This window comes from Bubalus bubalis, chromosome 11 (genome assembly GCF_019923935.1).
Source record: "Bubalus bubalis isolate 160015118507 breed Murrah chromosome 11, NDDB_SH_1, whole genome shotgun sequence".
Classification (NCBI taxonomy): Eukaryota; Metazoa; Chordata; class Mammalia; order Artiodactyla; family Bovidae; genus Bubalus; species Bubalus bubalis.
The window spans coordinates 76,377,827-76,392,508 of NC_059167.1; the positions used below are offsets into that span (position 1 = coordinate 76,377,827).

At 40.2% G+C, this 14,682-nt stretch overlaps 1 protein-coding gene across 1 annotated transcript; it reads right to left on the bottom strand.

Moving 5' to 3' along the window:
• Nucleotides 1–12,810: 12,810 nt before the first annotated feature.
• LOC102394312 (olfactory receptor 11G2-like) lies at nt 12,811–13,749 on the bottom strand. The gene has a single exon (XM_044925534.2). The coding sequence runs from the start codon at nt 13,747–13,749 to the stop codon at nt 12,811–12,813; it is 939 nt and encodes a 312-aa protein (XP_044781469.2).
• Nucleotides 13,750–14,682: the final 933 nt, after the last annotated feature.

Below are 14,682 nucleotides of genomic sequence, written 5' to 3' on the forward strand. Positions count from 1 at the left end.
GTTCCAGTTTTGTTAATTAAGGTCTGTGCTTACTAAGACTCACTTCTGAGATAGTTCCTTGTTATGTTATATTGCTAAAAGGTTTAATTAAGGACACTCTAAGATTGTTTCTAAAGCTTATCTTAGTAGCCAATCTTTAGATAAAGGTCAGATGCTCCATGATGTACAACCAGGAGAATAACACTTGGCTATAATCATTTAACTGAGTGTGATGACCTGGGATGTATCAGGCTATACCCAATGAAAGTTCTTGACTTAAATTCTTGCTTGTAACATTACTAATAACTGCTAGCTATATTACTTTCTATGTAGCTTGCTTCAGAAGATTATATCTTACATTACCAAATGTGTGACTGAGCCCGTGATAAAATGCTGATATGCAGTTCCATATGAGATCAATAATTGTAACAATGTGACTCTAGATATGAGAAGAAACAACAAGAGGAAATATTTTCCTGGACCAAGAGGCTAGTAAGAGAGGTATGGTCCAGAGACTTTTGCTACTTACAAGGCCTGGTCTAGTGACAACACATTGAGTGGCCTGTCAATGGAATCTTTGTTCGACCTTGGAATGAGCCTTCCCAGCACTGCAGGACACAATGACCATGAAATGCCCCCAAAACATGGTCAAAAATGTGGTTATGAAGGGGTCCTTCTGAGTGAAAGTTGGCCCTTGCCAGTTGGCTCTACAAAGATTAAATCATGACCACTATAAGATGCTGACCTTCAGCACCACCTTGAGAGGAGTTCAGGGTGGAGAAGAAAAAATAAGGCACTCTGTGCTTTGGGGGGGGAACAGGCCTTCAGATTGTCAGATGTTTTCAGGTAAAGATTTTTATGAGTACAAATTCATGCATCTTCTCATACCTAGTTCAGTTCAGTTCAGTTGCTCAGTCGTGTCCAACTCTTTGTGACCCCATGAATTGCAGCACGCCAGGCTTCCCTGTCCATCACCAACTCCCAGAGTTCACTCAGACTCACATCCATAGAGTCAGTGATGCCATCCAGCCATCTCATCCTCTGTCATGCCCTTCTCCTCCTGCCCCCAATCCCTCCCAGCATCAGAGTCTTTTCCAATGAGTCAACTCTTCGCATGAGGTGGCCAAAGTATTGGAGTTTCAGCTTTAGCATCATTCCTTCCAAAGAACACCCAGGGCTGATCTCCTTTAGAATGGACTGGTTGGATCTCCTCGCAGTCCAAGGGACTCTCAAGAGTCTTCTCCAACACCACAGTTCAAAAGCATCAGTTCTTCGGCGCTCAGCTTTCTTCACAGTCCAACTTTCACATCCATACATGACCATTGGAAAAACCATAGCCTTGACTAGAGAAACACTGATTTCATGAATCAATGTCTGGACCTGATTCTCCAGGCTAGCCCCTCAGCAGCTTTCCTACATCTATTAGTCTTTGGGCAGTATATCTTTAACTTTCTTGTTAAGTTTGTTTCTCCAAGTAGTGGTACAACAAGAATATCCCTGGCTAATACCCAGACAATGCTAGAACAAGTTGCCTTATCATTCTGTGGACTCTCATCTCCCTCTGTAAATGCACCCCAAGGTCCTCATGCTATTCTAACTTTGAGATCTTATATGGGAGACCACCTCCAGTGATAAAAAGCTCAAGGGAGACCACCAGCAACTAGCTGAACTGAGGTGTCCTGACACCTCCAGGCCCTGGAAAAGTCTTCTGCCATATCGCCCAAGAAACCTTAGAAAGGACACCCATTCCTTTGGACAATTGGGTTCATCCTATCAGCCAGGAGATGAGGTAAGAGAAAGATTAGAAAAAAAAAATCACTTCAGCCAGTTTGGACAGGCCCTTACATGGTTGTCCTGGTAACCCCTACTGCTGTTAAAGTTATAGGTGTCATCCCTTGGATCCACCACACCAGAGTCAAGAAGACAGCTACTTCCTGTGATGAGGACACCTGGAAAACAGTTCAGGACCCCAAAAACCTTCTCAAGGTCTGGTTCCAAAGACAACAGCCCTCACCCACGAAGGATGCTGAGCCCTTCTCTGGTGACTTGGGAAGCTGACGACTCAATGCACAGCAGAAGCTTGAAGATTCTTCAGCCTTACTCCAGCCACACTCCGGCAGCTGGCCAGTCAACACATGGAAGAAGCTTGAGGATCCAGCTATCAAAATATCAATGGATTTTCATTGTAAACCCTAGCCTCTATTCCTAATTGGTATTATTGCTGTGCTCTTCATTACAGGACCAACTAGATTCCCTGACTGAGGTGGTTTTACAGAATAGGAGAGGGCTAGTCCTTGGAAGAAAAGTTATGACCAACCTAAATAGCATATTGAAAAGCAGAGACATTACTTTGCCAACAAAGGTCCGTCTAGTCAAGGCTATGGTTTTTCCAGTGGTCATGTATGGATGTGAGAGTTGGACTCTGAAGAAAGCTGAGCACCAAAGAATTGATGCTTTTGAATTGTGGTGTTGGAGAAGACTCTTGAGAGTCCCTTGGACTGCGAGGAGATCCAACCAGTCCATTCTAAAGGAGATCAGCCCTGGGTGTTCTTTGGAAGGAATGATGCTAAAGCTGAAACTCCAATACTTTGGCCACCTCATGCGAAGAGTTGACTCATTGGAAAAGACTCTGATGGGTCCCATCTCTGATGGGATTGGGGGCAGGAGGAGAAGGGCATGACAGAGGATGAGATGGCTGGATGGCATCACTGACTCAATGGACTTGAATTTGAGTGAACTCTGGGAGATGGTGATGGACAGGGAGGCCTGGCATGCTGCGATTCATGGGGTTGCAGAGAGTCGGACACGACTGAGCGACTGAACTGAACTGAACTGAACTGAGACCTACTGACAGTTGAAAAGAAAGGACTCTTCCTCTTTTTGAATGAAGAATGCTGCTTTTATGTAAACCAATCAGAAGTAGTCAGGGACATGGCCCAACAGCTAAGGGAACAAATCATAAAGAGGAGAGAGAAACTAACTACTTCCTGGAGTAATTGGAACAAGATCTGGAGCTGGGCATCATGGCTTCTTGCTTTAACAGGTCCTCTCTTCATACTGTTTGTGGTGCTCTTGTTTGGCCCTTGTATTCTCAATGCTATTACCTAGTTCATAACCTCTCAAATGAATCCATAAAGTTACAAATGGTAATAGCTCAATATAGACCCTTAAACGACTGGGAGCTCTGAATGTCCTACAAAACATGAGATGATGATTTCTTCGATGAGTGATAGAAGCATCAAGAGAGGGGAAAGAAGAGGAAAAGTTAAAATTTTATATGACTTCCTGCTTCTTCTGCCTCTGTAACTCAGCTTGCTCCTTGCAAAGTCTGGATCACTTCAATCTCAGAAAGTGGGGACTCACAATACTAGGAACTGGAGCTTATCTCACTCACCCTTGTCCTGTTCTTTGCAATCACCCAGCCCCCGCAAGCCTGAAAATCAACTTAATCAGGCCTGTCCATGTATAAAAATTCTGTAACCCCTTTGGTTGGGGCTCAGAGCCTGGAGTGTTAACTCCTCTGGGCCCACCAGCATAATAAACGTGAGTTCTCTAACTCTCCGAGTGTGGCGCTCGGTTTCTCGAGTACTGGTTTCTGCATCATGTGAGACATGACAATTATATTCAGTTAAAAAAAATAAATAAATAAGGAAAGGCTTTTGAGAGGGTGATGGACCTTGGCAAAACACACATTTCCAAGAGCAATGATGGAGGCAGAATATCAATAGCATATAATATGAAAAGATTTGAATACAAGAAATTATGTTTACAGAACAATCCAAAAGAGTGGAAGTTAGAATATCTGTAAAGGTATAGACAGATATTAGGTACAAAGATAGGGCCTCATAGCAGAAGACTCATTGCCAATCTGACTCGTTCAGACTTAATTTGCTAGTCATTGGAAATCTGGAGCTGGGCTAGTAGAAGTTTATGGAAGCTGCATTTGCAAGACAATTCACCAGACAATTATAGGCTGATGAAATTAACAAGAAATTATTAGAAAGCTGTTTTGATAATCCAAGGAGAAAGCGTGAAGAACCTGACCTTGGGTAATAAATGTGCAAAAAGATACCAGGGTTGGTTTCAAGAGATGGGCAGTGGTAGAAACCTAATCTCCTGGTCTTTAAAATAAGCAGAGATAGTTAAATATTGCTCAAGGAGCACAGGAGCAAGACAGAAAGGAGAGATCTTACTTTTCATATTCCACAGTAATATTCTTTAGCTGTCTTCCAATTGTCCTCTCACCTGGGATGCCTCAGAGCAAACAGCCACCCTCAGCACAATAGACACATTCTAAGGGCCCTTCTGGCACCCCACTCCAGTACTGTTGCCTGGAAAATCCCATGGATGGAGGAGCCTGGTAGGCTGCAGTCCATGGGGTCACTAAGAGTCAGACACGACTGAGCTACTTCACTTTCACTTTCCACTTTCATGCATTGGAGAAGGAAATGGCAACCCACTCCAGTGTCCTTGCCTGGAGAATCCCAGGGACAGGGAAGCCTGGTAGGCTGCCGTCTATGGGGTCGCACAGAGTCAGACATGACTGAAGCAACTTAGCAGCAGCAGCAGCAGTAAGGGCCCTTCAGTTCCCATAGATCAACACACTGAACAGTCACTCCTATTTTTGCCTTTGGGTATGTCTCAGAGGGCTTCCCTGGTGGCTCAGACTGTAAAGAATCCTACTTGATTCCCCTGTCCCATTTTCTTTTGACTCTTCTGAATCTGCATATTTCAGTAAATAAATTAGCTTCTACTTACAAAGTTTTCTTCTCTCACCAGCCACACAAACTGGGTGTTGGTTTGCTATGTTGGCATCTGTGTGAAAGAGAACAGAAAACAAGAGACTCCTCTAAATTATTGCCCAAGTCGTCAAGAAAAAAGTCCCCATTTTCCTGTCTGCTAAAAATACAGTTCTTTTGAAGACAACTTGTAAAAAACAAAATGACAACTTGACAAAAAAAATGTTAATTCCGTGTCTATTAAGATTTTTGTAATAGGAACAGTATTTGTAAATGAAAGCAATCATGAAAATTTATGCTTTTTCATAACAACATATAAAATGAAATGGACATCAAGACACAGGAAATAAGTGACTGTTCCATATGCCCATATACATTTATCCTAATGCTTCCCAGGAGTCTAAGGTGTCAACTCCTTTGTAAAACACCTTTAGGTACCTTTCTTCACAAAGACTCCTTTCAGGTTTTACTCAGGGAATAGAATATGCCACAAATCTCTCCATTTCTCATTATTTATTCCTTCCAGACTCTGAAACCTGTCTCTGGAGATCTCAACCCCAGGAGCAATGGAAGCAATTAATATGCATCATACAGACTCAAGGATGTTTCATCTTCAGTGATGATCAGATTGGAGACAAAAACCACATGCATGTGCACACGCTTATATATAGACTCACATGCAAACACATACCCCCAAATATTCTAGGCTCGCACATTATTGCTCCCTCAAGAGTTGTCTCCTAACTTTATAAATTACTTCTTAGCTAACAAAGTTTTTTTGACATGATATGTACCATACCTTTAAGCTTTGTTAGACCTAGAGTTTCCCATTCCTGTGGTCCAAATATAATTTAAAGATCTCATCCACTAAATCCAAAATGAGCCTATTAGGTAGTTAAAATAGGAAAAAGGAGTCCAGAAGGGCAGTGGCTAAAAGACAAAGAAGGGAAAGGCCCCCAAACAAAGGAAGGTCCAAGGACCGGAGTGAGTACCTCAGGTAAAACAAACAGCACTCCTGGCTAGCTCAATTTACATAGGGCAGGCCCAGGGGGAGGAGAAAAACATATAAAAAGAGGAGCCAAAGGACTGGGGGTCTCTCTACCTCTTCTCTTCATGTCTTTTGGGTCGGCATATGCGCTTACGCCTCGAGGATGTATTTTCCTTTATTTTCTAAATAAAACTGAGCTGTAACACTGATCTGTCCAAAAGCTGAGACACAGTCTGTCCGAGGGCTGTAATGCTGGTCCGTCGCTTCAAATTTTTGTTGCGATGAGACAGAACTGAGGAAATTACACACACACACACACACATAAGCCTATTCCACAGAGCTGTCTCTATTCCTTACAAAACTCCTTATTTCCACACATAGATCAAACAAGATAGGTATTGGTCAACCAAGAAGTTGAGACATTAATTGTATGACTGCAACAAATCCATTTCCTCTTCTTCAACTCAAGTTTTTTGTCTAAGCCTTCCTTGCAGCCTAGGTGTGCTCATATGACTGAGTTCTACTTGTTGTGATGTATTTAAAGCTGATGTGCAATATTTCAGGCCTTACCCATGCACAGTCCTTGATGATCTCTGATGTAATTGAGCATGTTGACCCAAGAAGCTGAGTTTTGAAGATGACAAAGCCCAAGATGGAAAAACCTAAGTTCCAGAATCATCTCATGAAGAACAATCTCCTGTGGAGCAGGAATACCCGTTTGGGATTTAAATGAGTAGTAAACAAACACCTTTCAAGAGACCCACTACAAAAGAACTTTGTTTGGAGAACAAAAATGTGACTGACTAAATCAAATAATTACAGTTTGATAAATATATAAAGAAAACAATCCGTGGTTGACTATGTGAAATGAAAATATCTCCTGCCATGTTAATAAACAAGAAATGTCACAGCCATCAGCAATTTCTGGCCTCAAAATGTGAATCAGTTCAGTTCAGTCGCTCAGTCGTGTCTGACTCTGTGACTCCATGGACTGCAGCACGCCGGGCCTCCCTGTGAATAAGGGCTCCCAAAACTGTAATCCAGCAAATGCTGCCACCCTTACAATGATTGCTGAGGTGGGGGTAGGGGGGCTGGGGGGCAGGGGAAATGCAAGAAGCAAGGTGAACAAGGAAGCGGGGGTAGGTGAGGTGCATGTGAAAGGAATGAATTCAGTGAGCCCAGGGGCTTGCATCTTCCCATACATAGAATGCTTTCAAACTGCCTGCTCCATTTGTTCCCCTCCTGCCTGTCTCCTGAGCTCTGAGTCCTAAACATTCCCACCAAGTAAAATGACTCTCTACTTTCAGGTTGTGGCTGTATTTTTTAAGTCGACAACTGTATCATAGTGTATATATGTACAGAATAATTCCATTCAACTTTCTAATTTAAAATAACAGGGAGAAATTAAGGAAACTATATGGAGGACAAATCCTGAAAAACAAAAATTTTGAGTCATACAGTGAATATATTTTAAATTTTGGTCACATTTCCCTCCAAAATGTTCCAGAACTTTCTTCATTAACCTTTCCCTCTGTTCTTAGCACCAAAGCTGTGTACTGTGCTGCTAGCCTAGTTCTTCAAACCAGGCTTTATAAATAAGTGTAGCAACACTATTTCATGCCTCCAGTGTGATGATATAGGTCAGCGTCAACCGAGAGAACATGAACATACCCTTAAGTCTATCTTTTCATCCAAGGTGACCCAATGGCTACCTTTCAAACATTCTAGATCCTCAAGAACACAGAGCTAGTGATCCCACCAAATAAAGACCTGGGGAACTGTATTAACTATTCACAAGCCATTATAGAACCAAGGCAGTTCTCATGTTATTTCAGTGTGTACACATAAGGTACATATGATCCTTCAGAACTCACTGGATCTGTTACTAACTTGATTCTGTAACACTCTGAGACATGAGCAGTATTTTTAAGGAGAATTGTGAAATTCTCAAAAGATTGGGATAATGAAATTAATTTGAATTCATCTTCTCCTTAAAGCTAATCTGATAGCTTATGACATACTTGGTGAGAGAAGGAGCTGTATTATGGCATTAAACAGAACAACACCTAAATTTAAAGATGCCAGATTTTCTAAAATGCAAATCTTGTCATCTCTTCCTTGCTTTCCATCCCTATATATTTCCTTCCCACCTATGGGATCAAGTTCAACATCTTTAGCATATCTAAGTTCCTGCATGTGTAAGTTCATCTCCTTTGAGGAGCTCCACACTCACTGTGCATTCAGTCATATATTAGGAATGTTCTACATGCTCCTTTTACTGTTTGTAACATCACCAACCACCATCATTCCCTCACTTCTATCTAGAAAACTCCCAACTTGTCATAAAACTCAGCTGAAATATCAGCTTCTCTGTGAACACTTCTCTGACATTTCCCACCTACACCCCCCAAACCTGTACTCTTAGTCCAACACTGCTCTGTGCTCTGGCACCTTATGCATTCCTCTCTCTCAGCAATTGGTTTTTTTTTTTTTGGAATTGTTAACATATCTGTGGCCCCATAAGTCAAGAGTTCCTCCAGAACAAGGATTCTATCATATTCACCTATGCATCATCAATGTCAAATGTACTACTTAGAACACAATTAAAAGTTTAAGAAGGCCTTGCAGGCCTCATAGTTCCTTGTATAAAAAGGCATATCCTCTGATCTATATACCACCATCAGCAAGACCAAAAAGGGGGCTGCAAACTGTCATCTCCTAATAAGTTACCCTCTTCCCCCTCCCTACCAACCCCTTTCTTCAACCATCAGTGTGGGAAACATCAATACAATTCCACTGTGCTATTTTTCTCAAAGTGGCCCTGACCTGACTTCACTGGCAGCCCTCCTTGTCTCTTTTGCCACTTCAAGGTTTTTATCCCTCTCTTCTCTAAAAGCTATGCTTTGAATTTCAGCCTCCCTTCAGAGGAAGAGGACAAAGAGGAAGGGACAGTAAAGAAAACGCAGTAAGTCATTTATCTAAAATTACTTATGAAGGCTCCTAATCTCCTAATCTTAATTTACTACACTTCCACCCACTCTCATTACAAAGCAGGACACAGGAAGCCAAGAGCTACACTGTCTAATATGGTAACCACTAGCTACAGATAGCTACATGCGGCTACTGAGCACCCCAAATGTGAATCCAAGCTGAAATATGCTGTTAATATATATAAAATTCACCCCAGTTTGCAGGATGAAAAAAATGAATGCAAGATATCTGGTTAATAAATTTATATTGACTACATGTTGAAATGATGTTTTAGGCTAATAGATTATTAAAAGTAAATTTACTATTTCTTTTTAATGTGGTAACTAGAAAAATGTACCCTATACATGTCACTTGCATGTGTGGCCCACCTATTTCTATTGGACAGCTCTGCTTTAGCCTTATGTGTCCTGAGAATAGAAACAGAGGAGGTGCTCTCTTCCTCCTTGAACTCATACACATCAAAACTGTGGCTAACAGTGGAGGAGGCTGAATCCAGTTGGCTCAGGTAGGAAGTATCTCTGAGATTCAGCACAGGCTCTGCCTGGTATACCTGAAGAGTGGGTAACACTGGGCAGCCTCAGAGAAAATTCCTTCAGGTGTCAAGGGTTTGCACATCTCAAGTGGACTTGACCTTACATATCTACCTCATATCCAAAATTATTCCTTTCTTTAAAGTTATTCCTGGTCAGATAGTGCAGTTTCTAACAATTATGTGCACAAAGGGTGAAAAAAATTCCTGAGGTGGAAATCTACATTTGGAAGAAGAGGAGAGACTTCCTTGCTCTGTCCTCCAAGGTGCCCTTTTGTTTTGCTCTTTGATGACAAAAGGGCACCTTGGAGGACAAAGCACAGTTGGAGTCGGGGAGTGGAGAAGTAATCATGATTTCAAGGGAAATATCCTACCCTTCGGGCTTCCCAGGTGGAACTAGTGGTAAAGAACCCTCCTGCCAATGCAGGAGACATAAAAAAATGGGTTCAATCCCTGGATCAGGAAGATCCTGTGGAGGAGGGCATGGTAACCCACTCCAGTATTCTTGCCTGGAGAATCCCATGGATAGAGGAGCCTGGTGGACACGACTGAAGCAACTTAGCATGCACACATGCATCCTACCCTTCATAGCTTTTACTACTGAGAAAAAGTTGTAACAGCAACATCATGGATGAAAATAAAATGCACACCCAGACAAGGTTACAGCCGCAGAGACTGCCAGAAAAAGTGTACAGTGGAAATGTGAAACAATAATAATAAAATACAGAAACATTGACACCGGTAGTATGCCTTGCATTTTTAAGTTATTTTTAACTATGGTAAGATACACATAATGTGACATTACAATGGATTTTTTAAGTGTACAGTTCTGTGGCATTAAATACATTCACATTGTTGAGCAACAATTACCACCATTCAATCTATAACTTTTTTTCTTCCAAAACTGAAACTCTATATTCATTGCACAATAATTCCCCATTTCCCTACCCCAAGCTAGTGGTGACCACTATTCTACTTTCTGTCTCTATCAATTTGACTACTCCAGGAAACTTACATAAATGGAATCATACAGTATTTGTCATTTTGTGACTGGTCCATCCATGTTTCAGCATGTTTCAGAATTTCCACTCTTTATTAGGTTGAATAAATATCACACTGTATGTATATCACATTTTTTTCATTCATTCATCCATTGATGAGCATTTAAGTTGCTTTCATCTTTTGATCATACTTTGGTATGATCAAACACTTTACAAATATTTTTAAATGATCTCTCATTTGGTCCATATGGGCTCTTAATCACTTCAGTCATGGCCAATACTGTGCAAGTCTATGAACTGTAGCATGCTAGGCTCCTCTCTCCATGGGATTCTCCAGCAAGTATACTGTAGTGAGTTGCCATTTCCTTCTCTAAGGTATCTTCCCAACCCAGAGATTGAACCTTTGTCTCTTACATATCCTGCGTTGGCAGGCAGGTTCTTTACCACTAGTGCCACTTGGGTAGCCATTGATCCATATAAAACCCCAAAAAATATTCTTTTAAAACTTTGGAGTGAAAGTTTCTTGCTGAGGCAGAACCAGAAGACAGTCTTCATCAGTTTTGTCCAACAGACAATTATTATGATTTTCATAAGACAAGGAAATGTAGGGGAGTATAGCCAAAAAATTCTCCTCTTGATTTGTACTTATGCAGACCTCTTTTGAAGTTCAAAATTTGGTTTAAATAGGCATTTTTTCTTTATATAAAATAAGAGAATTATAATTTAAAAGATAAGAACCATAAAAATTCATAGAAGAAAACACAGGAAGAACACTCTTATCACAAATCATAGAAGCATCTTTTGGGGATCTGTAACTTACAGCAAAGGAAACAAAAGCAAAAATAAATAGGACCTAATTAAACATAAAACTTCTGTATAGCAAAGGAAACCATCAACAAAAGATAAACACAACCTACTGAATGGGAGAAAATATTTGCAAATGATACAACCAACAAAGCAATTAAAATCCAAAATATATAAACAGCTCATACAACTCAATCTCAAAATATATCAACCTGATTAAAAATGGACAGAAGACCTGAATAGATGTTTTTTCAAGATGATATATAGGTGGCCAACAAGCAGATGAAAAGATACTCAACGCCACTAATCATCAGAGAAAGGCAAATCAAAAACAAAATGAGACATCTTTTCACACCTAACAACATGGCCGTCATCAAAAAGTCTAGAAACACCATATGTTGATGAACATATAGACAAAAAAACCTTTGTGCACTGTTGGTGGGAATTTAAATTGGTGCAACCACTTTGGAAAACACTTTGAACTAAAAGTAGAACTACCATATCATCCAGCAATTCCATTCCTTGGTATATATTTGATGAAAAAGAAAATGCTAATTAGAAAAGATATATACAACCCAATGTTCATAGCAGCATTTTTTCAATAGCCAAGATGTGGAAGCAACCTTATCTATCAATAGATGAATGGATAAAGAAGAAGATGAGTATTCTATTTATACACATAACATAAAATGTGTGCATGCTGCGTGTTCAGTCAATCATGTCTGACTCTTTGCAACCCTATGGACTGTAGCCCACCAAGCTCCTCTGTCCATAGGATTCTCCAGTCAAGAATATTGGAGTGGGTTGCCATTTCCTCCTCCAGGGGATTATCCTGACCCAAGTACTCAGCCTGCATCTCCTACATCTCCTGCATTGCCAGGAAGATCCTTTAGCACTGAGCCACCTGGGATTCCCTAATGGAATATTACTCAACCATAAAAAATCATGAAATCCTGCCATTTGCTACAACATGGATGGACTGGGGGGTATTATGCTCAGTATAATAAATCAGACAGAGAGAGACAAATACTGTATGTTATCACCTATATGTGGAATCTCAAAACAAGCAAATAAATATAACAAAATAGAAACAGACTCAGAGATACAGAGAACAAACTAGTGGTTACCAGTAGAGAGAAGGAAGGGGAGACAGACACAGAAGGAGATTAAGAGATACCAACTATTATGTATTAAATAAATAAGCTACAAAGACATATTGCACAACATAGGGAACTATAGCCATTATTTTATAATAACTGTAAATTGAGCATTATCTATAAAAATATTGAATTACTATTTTGTATAGCTAAAATGAATATAAAACTGTATATCAATCATACTTTGATAATAAAGTATGATTCGGAGAAAAGAAACTGCTGAAATTCGTACTTGGCAACAATAAGTAATGATAAATTTTGGTACAATTTTTATTGATAATATTACCAGCATTGTAATAAAATATGTATTGAGTGCCAGGCACTGTTACAAATGTTTTCATATATTAACTCACTCAATCTCAAACACTCTATGATGGAGATATGATTTAACTTGGTCATCTCCAGTTAAAATTAGGAAACCAGATAAATATCAACTTAAATAACTAGTCACTCAATCCGTAAATAATAGAGAAGACTGAATTTTAAGAAATTCTCCTCTGGAAATATTTATTTTAGATCTAGTAACATTTGTTACTTTTAAGTATAATTTTCCTTGACTCTTTACAACAGTCCTCAAAAGGAACTTTAGCTCACCAAAGTGTCTCCCATTCAGGAGTTATTTCTAAAGTTTACACATAATTTTCTTCAGAGCAACCTTCATCTCCTTATTCCTGAGGCTGTAGATCAGAGGATTTAAAAGTGGAGTTGCAATTGAGTACAACATGGTCAAGAACTTCTGCAGCCCAGGCTGACTGGCTACCCCTGGGCTTACATACATCACTGTGACTGAGCCGTAAAATAGGAACACAACTATCAGGTGGGAGGTACATGTGGAGAAGGCTCTTCTCCTACTTGAACCTTTGGGAACCTGAACCACAGCTCGAAGTACCAGCGTGTAGGACACAAGAATGTAGAACAAAGTGATGAATGTTATCACAGCACTGAACATGCTACAAGTCAGAGCTGTCTTGGGGACAGGGACACATGATATGGCCAGCATTGCCCCAAGATCACAGAGGTAGTGATCAATGACGTTTGAACCACAGAATGGAACTTGGGAGATAAGGGCAGCAGGTGTGACTAACCATAAGAATCCACCCACCCAGGAAGCAGACACAAGGGTTCCACAGACTTTCCTGGTCATTATGGTTGGGTAGTGCAATGGACGGCAGATGGCAACATATCTGTCAAATGCCATGAGGGCCAGGAAGAAGAGTTCTGTGGCACAAAGAGAGAGGAAGATGTAGAACTGTAGGATACAGCCATGATAGGAGATGGTCTTGGTCTTGGATAGGAAGTTGAACAACATGCTGGGCACATTGGAATTGATGTAGCAGATCTCCAGGAATGAGAAGTTGGCCAATAAAATATACATGGGAGTGTGGAGTTGCTGGTCCCACCACACAGCACAGATAATAGCACTGTTGCCCAACAAGGTCAAGATGTAAATGATGGAGAATGAAACAAAAAGGAGAATCTCTATTTCTTGGCTACACAGGAAACCCAGCAGGATAAATTCATGAAAGTTAGCAGTGACACTCTTGTTATGCAAAACATGCATTTTCCTCTAACCTATAATGTGCACAGACATAATCAGAAGTGCATATTAAGAGTCTATTTTATTCAGTTTTTCTTGCCTCAATTTCTCATTGGAAGTAAGTGGCATTATAAGTAGAGAATAAACTGGAATATCAGTATTTAGTCAATATGAAGAATTTTTCTCAAAATAGCATTGACATAAGACAGAATAACACCATTGATAATATTACTTTAAATATTACTTCACTTTAAATAGTTCTTCTAGAACATTTTCTTCCAATTTTAGCCTGTAAGAAAAATAGAGATAAAAATGAATCATTAAACACCTGAACAAGCCACCTTTGTTTAACTCAAGTAGCGCTAAAAAGCTTCAGAAATGTAGTCACACCATTAAGCTGGACTTGAATTATCTCATTGCCTACTCCATCATTTTGATCATCATCACAAGGTCCATAAGCTCTCCTCCCTATTTAACTACATTACTATAGACTCTTGGTAGATCACGATAATAATGCATACCTCTAAATAAACACACTAATTCATTTATGTTTCCATTTTTTAAAAACTTATATTCCCAGTTGATTCTGATGTGAAAAATACACCTTGCTTTAAGAATTACTGTTATGCTACATGGGTATGGACTTCCATGATAGCTCAGTTGGTAAAGAATCTGCCTGTAATGCAGGAGACCCCTGTTCGATTCCTGAGTCAAGAAGATCCTCTGGAGAAGGTTTAGGCTATCCACTCCAATATTCTGGCCTGGAGAATTCCATGGGGTTATAAAGAGTTGGACACAACTGAGAAACTTTCACTTTCACTTATATGAGATTAATAGCCAGAGAAGTTTGAACCTAGAGGTTTTTCAGAAGCTATGCTGCTGCTGCTGCTAAGTCGCTCCAGTCGTGTCCGACTCTGTGCGACCCCATAGATGGCAGCCCACCAGGCTCCCCCATCC